General features: G+C 43.4%; 2 protein-coding genes across 2 annotated transcripts; both read left to right on the top strand.

The window, feature by feature from the left end:
- Positions 1-10,778: 10,778 nt before the first annotated feature.
- On the top strand, positions 10,779-14,434 carry LOC308195426 (uncharacterized protein). The gene is made up of 2 exons (XM_080592809.1): positions 10,779-11,122; positions 11,259-14,434. Exon 2 carries the CDS (start codon positions 11,477-11,479, stop codon positions 14,282-14,284), a length of 2,808 nt encoding a protein of 935 aa, XP_080448935.1. The 5' UTR covers positions 10,779-11,122; positions 11,259-11,476; the 3' UTR covers positions 14,285-14,434.
- On the top strand, positions 14,277-18,206 carry LOC308195425 (uncharacterized protein). Its single transcript, XM_080592808.1, has 2 exons — positions 14,277-17,971; positions 18,108-18,206. The coding sequence occupies exon 1, from the start codon at positions 14,417-14,419 to the stop codon at positions 17,468-17,470; it is 3,054 nt and encodes a 1,017-aa protein (XP_080448934.1). The 5' UTR covers positions 14,277-14,416; the 3' UTR covers positions 17,471-17,971; positions 18,108-18,206.
- Positions 18,207-18,862: the final 656 nt, after the last annotated feature.

Below are 18,862 nucleotides of genomic sequence, written 5' to 3'. Positions count from 1 at the left end.
GAACCAACACTGACCTCAGCTCCTATGTACAAACTCTGTTTCTGACAGTCTCCCCTTTCAATACAGTCTGGTTTTGTTCCCTGAAGAGGTTTAAGTACACAAGACAGATATTTCTTCTGCTTTGGGTGGACATTCATACATTCATTTTAATACTCTGAAAAAGAAGCTAAATTGTTCAACAAAAGAGATATTTCCTGTTCTTTAATTAGTGTGTGAAGCTGAATGAATAGGAGTAGGGTAGACTGTGAAAGGAAGCTGAATGTATGTGGCATAAGCTCTAAGCTGGTTTGTTTTAAAGGAGAGTATTCAACTTGCATTTTAGATGTAATGAACTGCCTCACAAATAACTTCATAACTGATATTGCATTTATGGCTTTACTACCTTTTGTGTCTTGTCAAACCAAATCTGTAACTTTTTTTTTCCATGTATGGAAAAATATTTTTTAAACTTAAGAGTTTAAACTCTTAATGTTTTAATTAAACATTAAAATAATTTATTGCATTTCACAATGAATCTGTAATACTCAAGAAATTGAAGCTTTTAGAAAATTAGTATCCTGAAACAGTCTAGTTTTACAAAAATCTCCTCACAAAAGAAAGGCAGACGTTAAATTACTGTTAGCACTGTACAAAGAATTTCATCTCAACCTATTTTAATGGGAAAGTCTCAAAAACAGTCACTGAAGCTGCTAATGGCATTTAATTGTGTCAAATGGATGAAAATATATTCCTATTGTGAGGAGGAACATTACTGGCTCATGGCAAAGCAAGAGTCATGGGGAAAGGATTTTTTATTTTTTTTTTGTGGAGGTTGCCCTTTCTGTCTTTGGGAACTTCTGCTACTAATTTTGTACGTTCTTCATATGTAGGGGTGTTTGTTTGGTTTTGTTTTTTCAGTGCTCCTATTTTCTACTTCTCATTTAGGACTGGGGGAGGAGAGGGTGCATTGCCAACTCTCTGCTGGCTCTGAAAACTGCTCAAAATGTTGCAGGAAGGGCTGAGCAAAGCATAGAGAAAAGAGGTGAGGGGAGCTTTTGTAAAGGGGAGGGGGGAAATAAGAAAAAAAAAAAGGTCACGCAGGAAATGAAGGTGATTGATGAAGAGTGAAATGAAATTTAAAAGAGTGAAAAACATGGTATCAGAATGTCTTTGCTGCCTATGGAATGAGAAAGACATACAGTAAGAAGGAGCAATAGCTGGTTTCTCCCCCACACTGAGAAAGTTTTGTTTTATATTACCACTAAAAGTAATGTTTTCAGTGATAGCTATCTGATTTCTGTGTTCTCTACCATGCCCTCCTACATCTCGAAGTAGATGTAATTACTGATTTAACTGCATGGTCGAACAGCTCAGTGGATAAAACATTGAGGCCCCTTGAACTTTCTCAGGTCCTTATCGTCAGGAACGCTCCATCAGAAATTTCTGTCAGTTCTCGAGGAAAAAAGCAGATATACAAACAAACATATGTTGACTTATTTCTGAAAGATGATTCAATCGTGATCATAGAAAAGCCTGGAAACAGTAGAGTCAGTGCTCATAGCTGGAGGTATGTTTCCGTAATAAGATATGCAATACTATTTGTACTCCATCCAGCTGGCCCATTGGAGCACAGTATTTTATGTAATTATTGCATAAATTTAAAAAGATAAAACATGTAAATGAACCTGAGTGGTAGTAATAGATGATTTTAATTACCCAGACACAGACAAGATTGCATTAAGTAGAGGAAATATATTTCTATATCTGGAATGAGAATGGTTTCTAATTCAATCTGGACATCAGCTGACAGGCAAAGAAACAAGATTGGGTTTGAGTGTAACTTGGAGAGGAGGTTGAAGAAATAATGTTAGAGGACAATTTGAGCTTTAGTATACTAGATGGGGTCACAAATACACTACAGAGGAAATTAAAATGACAATCAAAGCTAAAACAGGATCAAAAGTGTGGACCCCCAAAATCAGCTTCCATATGGCAAACTAGAATACTGCATAATACAAATTAAATAAAACACTAAAGAGAAAGACAATAGAAACCAAGAGGGCTAAAGTGAACACTGAATGCTTGGTGATAACTAGACTTGATATACAGCTTGTCTTACACCTGGTTGTATTCTCATTTGTCAGAGGCTGGGCAAATAACCCCTTCTTCAAATGTAAGATGAAACTCATGTGTGCTGTCTGAAACTCATAGATCTACTGACCACTGAAAGCAGAAGTCCACAAATTCTTGTGACAATCCATAAACACTGTCAACCCTCCACCCATTTTGTGTTTGCAGTCAGTCTTCTGCTAGGAAGAGCTCTTCAGATTCCCTCTCATTGCTTAGAGTTTACTTCAAGTAATATATTTCTTTTCCCATGCCTGCCCTTTTCTCCTTGATTATGTTCTCTGCACATTTCAGCAGCGAAGGTGATACAGAGCAGTAATAAGATAAATTTCATGAACTACCTGTGGATACTGGACCTGGAAGGGAACATGTGGGAGGCTGAGTCCAAACTTCTGTCATCAGACCTAAGTATGTGATAGACACTTATACACTGGTAGTTTTTACAGTATGCTTGTATTTTATGCTGTACTATTCCCTAGGCCACCAAACCCTCCAGCACTCAGTAAGCAGGAAATACATGGAAAGAGCTACATAAACTGCACTGTGCCATAGAAAGAGAGTGGGAAAGATGCCAGAGGATATGAATGCCACTATCTAGATTAAATTCCCAGATGATCCCAAGAAGCCCCACTCTCTGAAAATGAGCTTCTTCAGAAGCACCTAGTTGTCAAGCCATGCGTCATATGACTGCAGATTTATAAAGACCACCAACTCATTTCATTTTTTTCTCAATATTTAAGCTATTATATGTTTATGTTTGATTTGATATATTACTCCAACTGTGATTTTCTTGCTGTTTTCACAGGCTGTTTCCAGGATCTCTCAGCCTGTCTTCACAGGAGAGGTTCTCCAGTCCCTTGATCATCTTTGTGGCCCTCCTCTGGCCTCGTTCCATGTCCTTCTTTTGCTTGGGGGCCCCAGAGCTGAATGCAGCACTCCAGGTTGAGTCTCACAAGAGCAAAGCAGAGGGGGAAAATCACCTCTCATGTCACCATCAAAGGTGTTACACAGTGCTGGTCCCAGTACTGACCCCCTGAGGAATACCACCTGGACATTGAGTCATTGATGGTGACTCGTTGAGTGTGACCATCCAGACAATTCCTTACCCACCGAGTGGTCCATCCATCACATCCATGTCTCTCCAATTTAGAGACAAGGGTATCACGGAGGACAGTGTCAAATGCTTTGCACAAGTGCAGGTAGACGACTGGTGACAGTGGCTGTTACCTACATGCGGCTGTGTTACGTGATGTGGTGTTCTGGATGTTGAATATTAGTGCCATTAATGCTCTGGAAAAAGACTACCTTAGCTGGTTTCCCTTCTTGCTGCTTGATGATCAGTAAGGATCTTCGGTTCCTCACTTGCTCATTTAGAATTTCTTGATCAACCTCCAATGGGTACCTTAATTTTGAGACAGTTCAGAGCAGAGGTGAAGCATGGATTTGGCTCTGGATTCTTCCAGTAATTGAAATTTGTGTTCCAGCGGTTGTTTTTATTATTTTTTTTCCTGTGGATAAGGCAACTAATTTGTGATATTCAGCTGTTTTCAGTTTGTTATTTATTTATTTATTATTAATATTTATTTTTCCTGGTTCAGAAACTCTGATCAGGGTTTGACTTTGAGAAAAGGCAGAAGCTGAGGGAAGAGCAAGTTTTTAGTTCAACCCTAAGGCCCAAAGTCTGCTTAAAAGATGGTGACCAGAAGAAGGTTTGCCATGATTGCTGACATGAACATATGAAACAAAAATATCAGGAGAATAAAGGATAAACACCCTCTTTTCACTGTCCCAGGAAAGCTGAAGTAAACAGCAAGGTAATAAGGCTATCTAGCTATTAAAGAGCATGACTGGGAAGTCAGACAGTTGGACTGATAATGTTGCTGACAGTCTGAGTGATTTCTTTCCTTCAGCATTCACAAAAAGAGCTGAAGGTCACATTTCTGAGACTAGGATACAATTTCCTGGGGGGAAAGTGAAATGTTAAAAGGCTTTATGATTGTACTATAGCAGATAGGCAATTAGAAGTATTAAAAGTGGACAGGCAGCAGGTTCTTATGAATTGTATCTCAGAATTCAGGATTCAACAAGAAGTGGCAATGGAAATAATGAGAACTGTGTGCTGCTGAATTTTGATAGGTCACCACAAACAAGAGTAGAAGGTAGGTAGAACAGCAAAAGGTAGAAGGCAGGGTTAATTGCAACAATGCTGAGTAAGAATTAACTGGGAGGAAGAAAGCAAAGTGAGATCTGGTTTTGGCTTGAGCAGAAGCCGTAGGAAATGCTGTTCAAGAATGAACGCAGCAAATCCTCTCGTGATCTTGGGCCTGTAATGAAAAGATCTAGGAATGGCTGTCAAAAAAACAGGGAGATGTGTAGGACCTGGGGAAACAGTGAAGACGGATCAGACCAAAGCATGGCTTAAGTTCTTCTGTTATGCCTTAATTTTCCTGTCCTACACATTCATCTCAGTCCCAGGTCACCTTTCCACTGAATGAATGTCACAACAGAAGGATGTCATTCCCAAAGTACAGCTTCCAGTTCAGAAATGGTCCTTACAGAAGAAAGGTAATCTCTGCCCTCTTCTTGCCATTGTTCTCCACAGTTTCTGGGCTGTGCAGTTAACCTTCAGCTATGAAACACCTTTATCTATCAGTAAAATGAAAACTTATTCTCTAACCTCCCAATACAGTTCAGTTAACTGTATTGCTAGATACATGCATGGCTTGTGGGCCTGAGACTGAATTTCATCCTAAAAAGCCTAGGGAGATAACAGGGCAGACGAAAGAGCATTTTGTTTCCCTGGGACAGTAGGGGAGGTTCTGCTACCATTTCCCAATAATGCCTCTGCCTGAGAGTTATAAGGAAGAATGAGAGCTATGGTAAGAGCAGAAGGTTAAATTGATGCAATTAAACAGGCTGTCACAGATGATCTTTTGATGGAGAAGAATCATCTCTTTCTCACCATTAACTTCACATGGTATAGGGGATAATGACCAGTCCTCTTAGGCCTCATTTTGCTCTAGAGTATGATGCATGATATTTTTTTCTCTTTGATTTGCTTTCATTTTTTAATCTTATTATCACTGTGTTATGGCAGCACATAGAGACCGTGCCAAGGCACTAGGTTCTGTAAAAGCAACAGGGAAGAAACACGGTGTCTTGCAGTTTATAAACTCTATGAGGCTAGAAAGACAAAATGGTGAGGAAATGTCTCCCCAGGTGTTAAACATGTATAATGTTGAGGTACAGGGAAAATAAGTGATTTTCCCATGTCACAAAGAAAGTAGTAGAGGAGCTTCACACATTGAATAGAGGCAGGCAAAGGAGCGAATTTCAATGCCTTATTCAGAAATGGGCTCCAGGATTATCCAGAATCTCCATGTATAACTAACACAAAAACTGTAATAAATAACAATGAGAAATAAAGCTATGCAACAATTTATGGACAGTTTTTTTTTTTCCTATTTGCATTTTTATGTCTTTTTAATAGCAATTATTTTTTATTAAAAGCAAGGGAAAAAGAAGGTGGGGAAGAACTGTAAGAAAATACTGAAGAGTGTTTTTCTTGGTTGAAGAGACAGAAGAAAACTATTATCAGGAATTAAGTAATTAAATGGACTGCTTTAAGTCGACAGAATCCTTCATTCTTTAATTATCTGAATAACTTACTTTGTGACCTTCTATAAGTCATCTCACCTCCTCATGTTTCCAATAACCCTAGTGAAAAATAGAAAACAAAAATCAAACAAACAAACACACACACAAAAAGCCATTAAAAAAAAACACAGAACCTTGCTGAAAAACAGGTGCCATATCTGATCTCTTCTATTCAAAAGTGAATTATGGAAATAAGATAGATGACTATTGTTTAAGTGCTAGGAAAAAATAATGGAAACAAGATGAAATAAGGGAAATGCCTGATTCCGTAACCTGCTTTGACAACAATCCAAGAGTAAACAGACTGTAGGTATGTAGTAGGAATACAGCATGACCATCAGGAGCTTAAACAATAGGCACACTTGTGATCATTGCTGCAGCCATTTAAGTCTGTTTTATACTGCAGCTCTCCTGAGCATAGATGGACCAGCAATCTCAAAAGACCTGGCCGTAAGGTGCTGTTAATCTAATTGTCTGGGTTGGATTCCAGTTTCTGGACATGACTTGTTCTGTTAAAAAGGAATTTTACCTCATTACCCTTTCAATATTTTGTTGTTGTTGTTGTTGTGTTTTTTTCTATTGCAATTTTAATAAACTAGGTTTTCAGAAAACAAAAGCATTTGTAGTGCTTGCTGTAATGCTGTAATGAGGCACTGATCTTCTCAGTAAAGCCTAGCCACTGTTTGTACTTAATTCTACTTCAGCGACAAGTCTCCATTTATTTGTTTTCTAGTTCCTTTTCAGCAAGCACTCTGTAAAGACCTAGGAAAACGTGAATACTAAAGAAACTGCCTTAGGAAGCTGGTCAGGAATTTTGCATGAACTAAACAGTGAAACCAGACAAAGGACCTCTACTGTATTTTATAAAATGTGAGCGAAGTGGAAGGGAAAATAGAAGTAGTGAGCTTATCTCCAAAATTTATCTTATTATCTATGTTTCGTCACAGCAGAAATTCTTTGTGGAAACACTGATCAAAGCAGTTTAGAGACTGAATTAAAAGATTAAGTAGTCCTTGCATTAGAAAGTCTGAGAAATGGTGGGTAATACGTTTCTTTCTTCCTGTGGAAAGAGAGCATATATTTGAATTGGTCTGCTGGTATCCAGAATGTGCTCATGTTCCTGCTGCAGATTTCAGGGCAAATATGCCCTATGCCATTCAGATGAGACTCTGAAGGATCTGTCCGCATACCTGCATGCAATTACAGCAAGAGCTGTCCTTCTTGGCTCCCATTCGTGAAAGTTTTGAAATTTTTGTGTCTCAGATGAAAGGAAGTGTCTATTTCCAAAGCTCCCAAATTTGGGTCAGTGTGAAGCCAAGGGCACAGATGTAGTTTTCTCTCCATTGGCCGAGTTAGTAACTAGAGGAATTCAAACCTTCTTATACATGGATCAGGGCAAGTTTCCCTGGAAGCACAAGGGCATGGGACTGCTCTTACATTTCCCTCTCTTCAGGTTATTTATGTGATTCTTCCTATCCTTTGTCAGCTCTGACTGTAGGAAAGTCTCTTGATTTGAGATTTGGTATGGTAAAAAAATGGGGTCAAGAAGGTATCACTAGACCCATACTACATCTTCAGTGGTAAATGTTCTTCAGACATACTCTTTGGTACAGGTTGATGTGGAGAGTTTGTTTCATTTAAATTTTTGACTTGTCCAGATTTCACTGAACTGGAAAATGTTCGTTGAAACTTGATCATCACCATAACCACAGCCTGGCTGAAATTCTGCAGTCCTCAGAATCCAGTCCAGACCAGAGGATTTATAGTTTTCTATCTAGGATTCAAGAATCATCTTAAGAATCAAATACACAGTTTGAAGTCCTCAGTGAATTTGACCTGAGTTTTGAAATTTAGGAAAGAATCCTCAAATACTTTTATTCCTTGTGACATTAAACAGCATTCAACAAAGCAATTGCGAAACATACACAAAAGATTCATAACTGCCCTTTATAAATATATTTATATATCCTGATTTGGATGTCTTACTTTGTCTGCATGACGTGATTGTTACCACGCATTCTGTTGCTTCCTGGACAATTGCTTTTATTTCCTGAGCAGGCTGCTGGCCAGCTGAACTTGATAAGGTGTAGAACGGTGTTGCATGTGGATTCTGGCTCAACACTTTCTTCTTCCTGCTATGTTTGCCAATAATTACACAGGCCAAAATGTCTGTCACCTTGACAACAAGGATAATCCTGTTGCAATATTGCAAGTGACAAAAAAAAAAAAAAAAAAAAGGAAAGCTGTTTGTTTTGCTTTGTGTCTATTTGTCAGTCTAGAAATATTAGGGAACGTTTCCTTTCTTCACAAGTATTCAGTACTATGTTGTTATTGTTGATATCCACAAAAAGACGCACAGGTTCAGCTGACATGTTGTGTATGTGACTGAGACAGAATATGAGATCTTGCACCCTTCCATTGCCATAAAAGTGCCACTGAAAGTGAGGGCAATTGATTTAGATCCCAGGAAAGCTGACTGTGCCTCTCTGGATCTAGGTACATGACCAATAACCCACACACCAGGAGAACCATCCCAGCATCATTGGATATTGAGCACATTTAGAGTCATGATGCCACTGTAATACTCGAATACTACTCATCACCAATATTCAGGGCCAGCTTTCAGGGTACAGCTGCAGACCAGCTTTCAGGGTACAGCTGCAGCCTGCTCTATTCAGGGTTCATACACCCAAGTCAAGGATGACGCCACAGCTGCATTTCACAGAGTCCTGCCCTTGGAGGCTGCTAGCAGGCCTGTGCAGAGGACTATGTAGCCCAGAGGACTATTGTCCCCCAGCCTGGCAAGACAAATCAGTCCTATATACATGTATTTACACAACCATTTCCAAGCACATGCTGTCTCTTCAAAGTCTCATTCAGCATTTCAGAATGGAAAGCCAAGCGTTCTGGCAGCTTGATCTACTAGTTTTTAAAATTCCTGTGAGTTTAATGCCCATATTTTGGACTAAAACCTTTTATATTGAAAACTGATGACTGAATAGCCCTTTTCATTTCCTTTATTATTCAGGTGCTGTGCATAATTCCATCATCACATGGCTCCTTGTCCTACCAGCCTGTGTTCTGTGATTCTCCAAAAGCCCCAGGAGCTTGCATAGACATGAGATTTAATTGCACACTCCTCCCTTGGTGAATCTGAAATGACACTTGGATGCTCCTGTTTGGCATACTGTCTACTCATGACATCTAGAAAGACACAGCCCAGCTGGAGCAGAGCCTGGGCCTGAAGGCTGATGCTATATGTGCAAGTTCCTATCCTGCTTATACTTCATACAGAAGCCAGCATTGCTGGCTCAGCAGAAACGTCCTTATGGTCATTAAAACAGAAAAGAAAAAAAAAAAAAAAGCTACGTCTACTAATAGATAGATCAAACCAAAGAAATATGCTGGGAACAGCATCATTTTCCACAGTGATCAGCTTGCCAATGAATCACAAAAAAATTCCCAGGGAGCCATACTGAGATGCTCCAAAAACCCTACTGCAGCCTCTGTTCACCTGATAGCTCCCAGGGAGAAAAGGCATGTGCTCTAACAGCCTGCTTCCCCTAACACAGGTCCTCCTGTTGCTGGTCCTGCTCCAAATCTCAGTAAGGCTTGCTTAAAAAATGCATATATATCAAGCAGAAGTCCTCTGAGCTTCAGACCACAGCCCATTACAGTCTGGGAGACAGGAGAAAGAGGTAAAATATGGTTTTGTTTGCCCATATCAATTGCCTTTTTATCTCCTGTCTTCTAGGCACAAAGGCATTTGAAGCGAGGAGATGACAGTTTTGTTTTGTATGTTCACGGTTTCATTGTAATACATTATGTCTTTGACACATTTTTGCAAAGAAGGAAAAAAGAAAAAGCCTGCCCAAACCCTTGTAGTCTCAGGTACAGAGAGATCACATGCGTTCTGCTGATGGTTTTTGACATCCAGAGAAATAATATAATTCAGGTGTCTTAAATGAGGCATCAGAAGGCAGACTTCAGACACCTTATGATCCCCCGTGCTGGTCTGGGGTACATTTAAGGCCCCTGTCCTGCTCCGTCCTACCTGGGACCCAAGGTCAATGCCCTGGGAAGGTGGATGGGGAGATTTAACCTGCACAGCTGACCCACACCACGGTTTCCATCAGGGTCACACTGGTGGAGGCAGGACACTGTGGGTGAGAGAGAGCTGGAGATGCTTTTGCCCACATGAGCTTGAAATAGCTGTCCTTACTGCCTGAGAAAAATTGTAAATATCTGAGAAAACTGAGCAGAAAAAGCATGAGATGAAGGGACGGCTGGACTCCCCTGCTGGCCCCGCGGCTCGCTCATTGTGCGGTTGCAAGAGGCTCTTGTACCAGCCGTCCCTCTTCACGTGCTCATCTGCAACGTGTGTCTATCAGCGCTGCTCTCAGCGGGGGATTAATTAAAGTTTGTGAAGCACTTTGGATATATACTTGGATGAAATATCCTAGAGAAGCACAAGATATTTAATCCTTTGATAATATTTATTTGGCTGATGCATGTGCTGGAAGGGAAAGGAAAACCAGAGCACATGTCTGTATAAAAACATCCTTTCTCGTTAAAAAAGGCCAAGCTAAATTAAAAGGTTTGTGGAATGTGTTTCCTGTCAAACCTCAGGCCTGGGGGGAAAAGTGCTGAAGGAGGATTTGTGGCCGGAGTTTAGTTACGTGGCTGTCTGAGCACAACTACAGGGCTTTCTACAACTTGTGAAACTGGGGGCTAACTTACTTCATTACCCTGTAATATTGCATGCTGTTAATACCTGCATTACAGTGTCATTTAGTTCAGCTACAGCAGATACTAATTGCTTATTGAGGTAAAACTAGTTTATGCTTTCTTTGTCTTATTTTTTTAATTCATGTAGAAGCTGGTGACTTAATAATATTCTGCAAGACCCAGCTGGAATCTTTCCTGAAGGTCCTGGTAAAATTTCTTAAGTATTTTGTTTCGCTATCTAAAAATCTTTACTCTTTTTTAACTGATATAAAATACATAGTCACTTGTCCTGGTTCCAGTTAGGACAGAGTTAAGTAGCTCATAGTAGCTGGTAGGGTGCTATGTTTTGGATTAGGATGAGAAGAGCGCTGATAACATGCTGATGTTTTAATTGTTGCAGAGCAGTGTTTACACCAGGCCAAGGACTTTTCGGCTTCTTGCTCTGTCCTGCCAGCGAGCAGGCTGGGGGTGCAGCAGGAGCTGGGAGGGGACAGACCCAGGACAGCTGACCCAAACTGGCCAAAGGGGTATTCCATACCATCTGACGTCATGCTAAACAATATATAGGGGTGGCTGGCCGGGGTGGGGGGGCCGGCTGCTCGGGAATAGGCTGGGCATCGGTCAGCGGGTGGTGAGCAATTGCATTGTGCATCACTTGTTTTCTTACACATTATTATTGTTAATACTATTACCATTATCACTATTATTATTATTATTGTTATTATTATTTTCCTGTCTTAATAAACTGTCTTTATCTCAACTCACAGGCTTCACTTTCCCGTTTCTCTCCCCCCATCCCAGAGAGGGAGGGGGGAGGGTGAGCGAACGGCTGTGTGGTGTTTAGCTGCCAGCCGGGTTAAACCACAACAGTCTTTTTGGCGCCCAACGTGGGGCCCGAAGGGTTGAGATATCGACAAATCTGACCAGAGTGTGTTAAACTAAAATTGGTATAAGTATTGGACCTGCTTAATAGTTGCTAGTCACGATGTTGATTGCCTTAATCTCCAGTCTGCTGTACCTGTATTCCAAATTGAGTTTTATGGTGCGTTACTTTCTGTATGTGCTCCCTGTTGCACTGTTTATCCTTTCCGGGCCCTGGTTTAAGATTGTTATGGTACTGTGCGGTGTAACAATGGCTTATGAAATGATGAAATATCTGGTCACGACTTTAACCTGGTATTTGTACTCAGCACTGACATCGACTCTATACTTTGGAACCCATATCTCGGAAACTATTAGCAATTACACCTATTGCCTGTTTTCGTTAGGGAGCCAATCTGTGAAGGGGACAGGGGAAGACATGTTTCCCTACCTGTTCACTCTCCCTTTCTCCTTCACCACCACCCTCTTATCCCCCGAGTTAGTTACGGTGGTTCTCCGAGATGTTGAATATCCTTGGGATACTCAGACCAGCCTGCTCTTGTTGTTATGTCTCCTGAATGCGCTTCAGATTTTGTGGAGGGTTAAACAACTACTTAGGAATCTCATCCGGAGATCTGTCTTGAGGCGGGATAGTTGCGAGTGGCAGGGAGTGTGGGAGGATATGGGCAGGTTTCTAGAGCAGTGGTCACCTCCAGTGTTTTGGACATTCACCCCTGAACAACTGCAAAATCCTAAAAAGCTGGCAGAATGCTTGAAAAAAAGGTGTCATGACTCTGGCAGTTCCAAAGTGACACAAATCACTGTAGCGTGCTGGGGTCTGGCTTGTGCCTATCGAGCTGCAATTGATGTTATTAGCAACCTAGCTCCAGCTCCTGCAGCCGCTCCAGCTGCAGCTCCTGCAGCCGCTCCAGTTCCAGCTCCTGCAGCTACTCCAGCTGCAGCTCCTGCAGCCGCTCCAGTTCCAGCTCCTGCAGCTGCTCCAGCTCCAGCTCCTGCAGCCGTTCCGGCTCCTGCAGCCGCTCCAGCTCCAGCCCCTGCAGCCGCTCCAGCTCCTGCAGCTGCCCCAGCTCCTGCAGCTGCCCCAGCTCGTGCAGCTGCTCCCACTCCTGTGGCTGGGTCAGAGAAACGAGCTGTAGCAGTGCAAGTTGACCCCGCAGAGGGTATCCCAACCCCTGTGGCAGACCCTGTGTCTGGGTCAGAGAAACGAGCTGTAGCAGTGCAAGTTGACCCCGCAGAGTGTATTCCAAGCCCTGTGGCAGACCCTGTGTCTGGGTCAGAGAAACGAGCTGTAGCAGTGCAAGTTGACCCCGCAGAGGGTATTCCAACCCCTGTGGCAGACCCTGTGGCTGGGTCAGAGAAACGAGCTGTAGCAGTGCAAGTTGCCCCTGTAGACAAGGTGAAAAAATGGTATAGAGGCTCAGGTCGTTTAAAACGCAGACAGTCTTCTGCTAAGTCTGGGCGAAGTGAAGACGAGGCTGGGCCATCAAAGGTGCAGGAGACTGAAGATGAGGATGAGGATGGCGAAAAATCAACAGTAACTACCCGGACTCCATACCAGCCATCAAAGGTGCAGGAGACTGAAGATGAGGATGAGGATGTCGGAAAATCAACAGTAACTACCCGGACTCTATACCAGCGTGAGCTACGAGATGTGCGAAAAGATTTTGGTCGCTGTATAGGCGAGCAGCTTGTCACCTGGCTGCTCCGGTGCTGGGACACGGGAGCCAATTATGTGGAATTGGAGGGCAAGGAAGCCAGGCGGCTGGGATCCCTTGCTAGGGACGCATGCATTGACAAAGCAATTGGAGATGGAGCACAATCTCGCAGCCTCTGGAGGCGTCTCCTGTCAGCTGTGAAGGAAAGGTATCTCTTCAAGGAAGAACTTGTATGTTTACCAAGCAAATGGACCACCATGGAGAAGGGAATTCAGTACCTGAGGGAATTGGCCGTACGGGAAGTAATTTATAAGGACCTAGATGACGCACAAACATCCACAGATCCAGATGCAGTCCAGTGTACACCACCCATGTGGCGGAAGTTTGTACGGAGTGCCCCATCATCATATGCCAACTCATTGGCAATACTAACCTGGAAAACGGAGGAGAATCCCACAGTGAATGAAGTGACTAAAATACTCCGGCAGTACGAAGGAAATCTCTCCTCTTCCCTAAAGGCCTGTGTCTCAGCTGTGGAGAAACTCTCTGAAGAGGTCCACCAACTTAAAGAGAATTTATCTTCCCCTCCACCTGAACGAACCAGTGTCCACCAGCTAAAAGAGAATGCTTTAGAGAAACTTTCTGAAAAGATCCACCAACTTGAAGAAAGATTATCTTCCCCTTCACCTGAACGAACCAGTGTCCACCAGCTAAAAGAGAATGCTTTGGAGAAACTTTCTGAAAAGATCCACCAACTTGAAGAAAGATTATCTTCCCCTTCACCTGAACGAACCAGTGTCCACCAGCTAAAAGAGAATGCTTTGGAGAAACTTTCTGAAAAGATCCACCAACTTGAAGAAAGATTATCTTCCCCTTCACCTGAACGAACTAGTGTTCACCAGCTAAAAGAGAATACCTTGGAGAAACTTTCTGAAGAGATCCACCAACTTAAAGAGAGTTTATTTTCCTCCCCACCTGTACAAACCAGTGTCTCAGCTATTAGGGGTAAACGTTCATCTATGCAAGGAAGACAATATGGTGGGCACACACACCGCGCCACCCTGTGGTTTTACTTACGTGACCATGGAGAGGACATGAGAAAATGGGATGGAAAATCTACTGCGACCCTAGAGGCACGGGTACGTGAATTGCAAAGGAAAACAATTGGGAAAAAGGAGTTCTCTGAAAGGTTTGCTGCTCCAACTTCCAGCAGGCAGTCCTTTAAACACAGAAATGAAGATTCTGACCAGGACTAGAGGGGCCCTGCCTCCAGCCAGGGGGAGGAAAGGGACAATCGAGTTTATTGGACTGTGTGGATTCGATGGCCTGGCACGTCAGACGCACAGAAGTATAAGGCTTTGGTAGACACCGGTGCACAATGTACTCTAATGCCATCAAGCTATAAAGGGCCAGAGCCCATCTGTATTTATGGTGTGACGGGGGGATCCCAGCAGTTAACTGTATTGGAGGCTGAAGTGAGTCTAACCGGTAACGAGTGGCAAAAGCACCGTATTGTGACTGGCCCAGATGCTCCGTGCATCCTTGGCATAGACTATCTTAGAAGAGGATATTTCAAGGACCCAAAAGGGTTCCGCTGGGCTTTTGGCATAGCTGCTTTGGAGACAGAGGACATTAAACAGTTGTCTACCTTGCCTGGTCTCTCAGAGGACCCTTCTGTTGTGGGGTTGCTGAGGGTTGAAGAACAGCAAGTGCCGATCGCTACCACAACTGTGCACCGGCGGCAATATCGCACCAACCGAGACTCCCTGAGTCCCATCCATAAGCTAATTCGTCAACTGGAGAGCCAAGGAGTGATCAGCAAGACTCATTCACCTTTTAATAGTCCCATATGGCCAGTGCGAAAGTCTAATGGTGAGTGGAGACTAACAGTGGACTATCGTGGCCTGAACGAAGTCACGCCACCACTGAGTGCTGCAGTGCCGGACATGCTAGAACTCCAGTATGAACTGGAATCAAAGGCAGCCAAGTGGTATGCCACAATTGATATCGCTAATGCATTTTTCTCCATCCCTCTAGCAGCACAGTGCAGGCCACAGTTTGCTTTCACTTGGAGGGGAGTCCAATATACTTGGAATCGGCTGCCCCAGGGGTGGAAACACAGCCCTACCATTTGCCATGGACTGATCCAGTCTGCGCTGGAGCAGGGGGAAGCTCCTGAACACCTGCAGTACATCGATGACATCATTGTGTGGGGTGACACTGCAGAAGAAGTTTTCGAGAAAGGGAAGAAAATAGTCCAAATCCTTCTGAAGGCCGGTTTTGCCATAAAACAGAATAAAGTTAAAGGACCTGCACGAGAGATCCAGTTTTTAGGAATAAAATGGCAAGATGGACGCCGTCAAATCCCAATGGATGTGATCAACAAAATAACAGCTATGTCTCCACCAACTAGCAAAAAAGAAACACAAACTTTCCTAGGTGTCGTGGGGTTTTGGAGAATGCATATTCCAAATTACAGTCTGATTGTAAACCCGCTCTACCAAGTAACCCGTAAGAAGAATGCTTTTGAATGGGGCCCTGAGCAACGACAAGCCTTTGAACAAATTAAGCAGGAAATAGTTCATGCAGTAGCCCTCGGGCCAGTCCGAACAGGACCAGATGTAAAGAATGTGCTCTACACCGCAGCCGGAGAGAATGGTCCCACCTGGAGCCTCTGGCAGAAAGAACCCGGGGAAACTCGAGGTCGACCCCTGGGGTTTTGGAGTCGGGGATACAGAGGATCTGAAGCCCGCTATACTCCAACTGAAAAGGAGATATTGGCAGCATATGAAGGAGTTCGATCTGCTTCGGAAGTGGTCGGTACTGAAGCGCAGCTCCTCCTGGCACCCCGACTGCCGGTACTAGGCTGGATGTTCAAAGGAAGGGTCCCCTCTACGCATCATGCAACTGATGCTACATGGAGCAAGTGGGTTGCACTGATTACTCAGCGGGCTCGAATAGGAAACCCCAGTCGCCCAGGAATCTTGGAGGTGATTATGGACTGGCCAGAAGGCAAATACTTTGGGATATCACCAGAGGAGGAGGTGGTTCGTGCTGAAGAAGCCCCCCTGTACAACAAGCTACCGGAAAATGAGAAGAAATATGCCTTGTTCACTGACGGGTCCTGTCGTATTGTGGGAAAGCATCGGAGATGGAAAGCTGCTGTATGGAGTCCTACACGACGAGTTGCAGAAGCTGCTGAGGGAGAAGGTGAATCGAGTCAGTTTGCAGAAGTAAAAGCCATTCAGCTGGCTTTAGATATTGCTGAACGAGAAAAGTGGCCAGTTCTCTATCTCTATACTGATTCATGGATGGTAGCAAATGCCCTGTGGGGGTGGTTACAGCAATGGAAGCAGAACAACTGGCAGCGCAGGGGCAAGCCCATCTGGGCTGCGGCATTGTGGCAAGATATTGCTGCCCGGGTAGAGAACCTGGTTGTAAAGGTACGCCATGTAGATGCTCATGTGCCCAAGAATCGGGCTACTGAAGAACACCAAAACAACCAGCAGGTGGATCAGGCTGCTAAGATTGAAGTGGCTCAGGTGGACCTGGACTGGCAACATAAAGGTGAATTATTTATAGCCCGATGGGCCCATGACACCTCAGGCCATCAAGGTAGAGATGCAACCTACAGATGGGCTCGTGATCGAGGGGTGGACCTGACCATGGACACTATAGCACAGGTTATTCATGACTGTGAAACATGTGCTGCAATCAAGCAAGCCAAACGGTCAAAACCTCTTTGGTATGGAGGACGATGGCTGAAATATAAATATGGAGAGGCCTGGCAGATTGATTACATCACACTCCCTCAAACCCGCAACGGCAAGCGCCACGTACTTACAATGGTGGAAGCAACCACCGGATGGCTGGAAACATATCCTGTGCCCCATGCCACCGCCCGGAACACTATCCTGGGCCTTGAAAAGCAAGTCTTATGGCGACATGGCACCCCAGAGAGAATTGAGTCAGACAACGGGACTCATTTCCGAAACAACCTTATAGACACTTGGGCCAAAGAACATGGTATTGAGTGGGTGTATCACATCCCCTATCATGCACCAGCCTCTGGAAAAGTTGAACGATACAATGGACTGTTGAAGACTACACTGAAAGCAATGGGTGCTGGGACATTCAAAAATTGGGATACACATTTGGCAAAGGCCACCTGGTTAGTCAATACCAGGGGATCTGCCAACCGAGCTGGACCTGCCCAATCAAACCTGTTACGCACTGTAGAAGGGGATAAAGTTCCTGTAGTGCACGTAAGAAACATGCTGGGTAAAACAGTCTGGGCTACTCCTGCCTCAGGAAAAGGCAAACCCATTCGTGGAATTGCTTTTGCTCAGGGACCTGGATGCACTTGGTGGGTAATGCAAAAGAATGGGGAGGTCCGGTGTGTACCTCAAGGGGATTTGATACTGGGTGAGAATAGCCCATGAGTTGAATTGTAGTATGTTAATTATTATATAATAATGTATGTCATCACTACCATGATTGCTATATATCATAGATGAAAATGGTGATTAATTAGAATGTATTGGACAGAGTGTAACCTGAGCATGACATAAATGGTATGGAATAAGGGGTGGATATCTGTCCTGGTTCCAGTTAGGACAGAGTTAAGTAGCTCATAGTAGCTGGTAGGGTGCTATGTTTTGGATTAGGATGAGAAGAGCGCTGATAACATGCTGATGTTTTAATTGTTGCAGAGCAGTGTTTACACCAGGCCAAGGACTTTTCGGCTTCTTGCTCTGTCCTGCCAGCGAGCAGGCTGGGGGTGCAGCAGGAGCTGGGAGGGGACAGACCCAGGACAGCTGACCCAAACTGGCCAAAGGGGTATTCCATACCATCTGACGTCATGCTAAACAATATATAGGGGTGGCTGGCCGGGGTGGGGGGGCCGGCTGCTCGGGAATAGGCTGGGCATCGGTCAGCGGGTGGTGAGCAATTGCATTGTGCATCACTTGTTTTCTTACACATTATTATTGTTAATACTATTACCATTATCACTATTATTATTATTATTGTTATTATTATTTTCCTGTCTTAATAAACTGTCTTTATCTCAACTCACAGGCTTCACTTTCCCGTTTCTCTCCCCCCATCCCAGAGAGGGAGGGGGGAGGGTGAGCGAACGGCTGTGTGGTGTTTAGCTGCCAGCCGGGTTAAACCACAACATCACTCCTCTCACTTTATTACTTTTAATTTGTTGTGATCCCATATTTGCTGTTTTAAGAATCCTCCCAACCTAACTTCAAGATTCAAAGCCATAAAAACAGCCTGTGGTGCAAACTTCACATCTGTATCACGTTACACTTGGCAGGAGAGATAGGTGCACTCATTTACTGGAGCTCAGCATGGGGTGAGAGTTCAGAGGTTATCATTCCTGATGGCTTACATCTTTACAGATGTTTTCCCTTTAAGAACAACAGAACCACTTGTCAATCACAGCTCAAACCTCAAAAACAGACACCTATACCTTCTTTTCATAATTAATTCCATGTTTTGCAGATTGCATATTTTAGAGTTTGGTAGTGAGGAACTGATTACAGTTTAACAGTTGCAAGAGATTAGTTAACATTTTAAATGCACGTGGAATATGACAAACTAAAATAATAGTGAAAAAATACAACTATAGCCAAAACATATGTGAAACTTAATCTGCAACAATCTTGACTTAATATTAAAGCCTGTATCATGTTTTTCCAGCCCTGCCACTGTGGGAATACTGAATGCACACATGTAATATACATTGCAGTAGAATTGATAATCTAGGTGATATATTTCAGTAGAACCCAAATTTGACTGGATCAGATTTAGGTGCAGGACTC

This window comes from Anser brachyrhynchus (genome assembly GCF_964034855.1).
Source record: "Anser brachyrhynchus genome assembly, chromosome: 5".
Lineage (NCBI taxonomy): Eukaryota > Metazoa > Chordata > Aves > Anseriformes > Anatidae > Anser > Anser brachyrhynchus.
This window is presented reverse-complemented; position numbering and strand designations above follow the sequence as displayed.

Coding starts and splice junctions, on each gene's coding strand:
- LOC308195426 (XM_080592809.1), top strand. CDS start 11,477: ATGTTGATTGCCTTAATCTCCAGTCTGCTGTACCTGTATTCCAAATTG.
- LOC308195425 (XM_080592808.1), top strand. CDS start 14,417: ATGCCATCAAGCTATAAAGGGCCAGAGCCCATCTGTATTTATGGTGTG.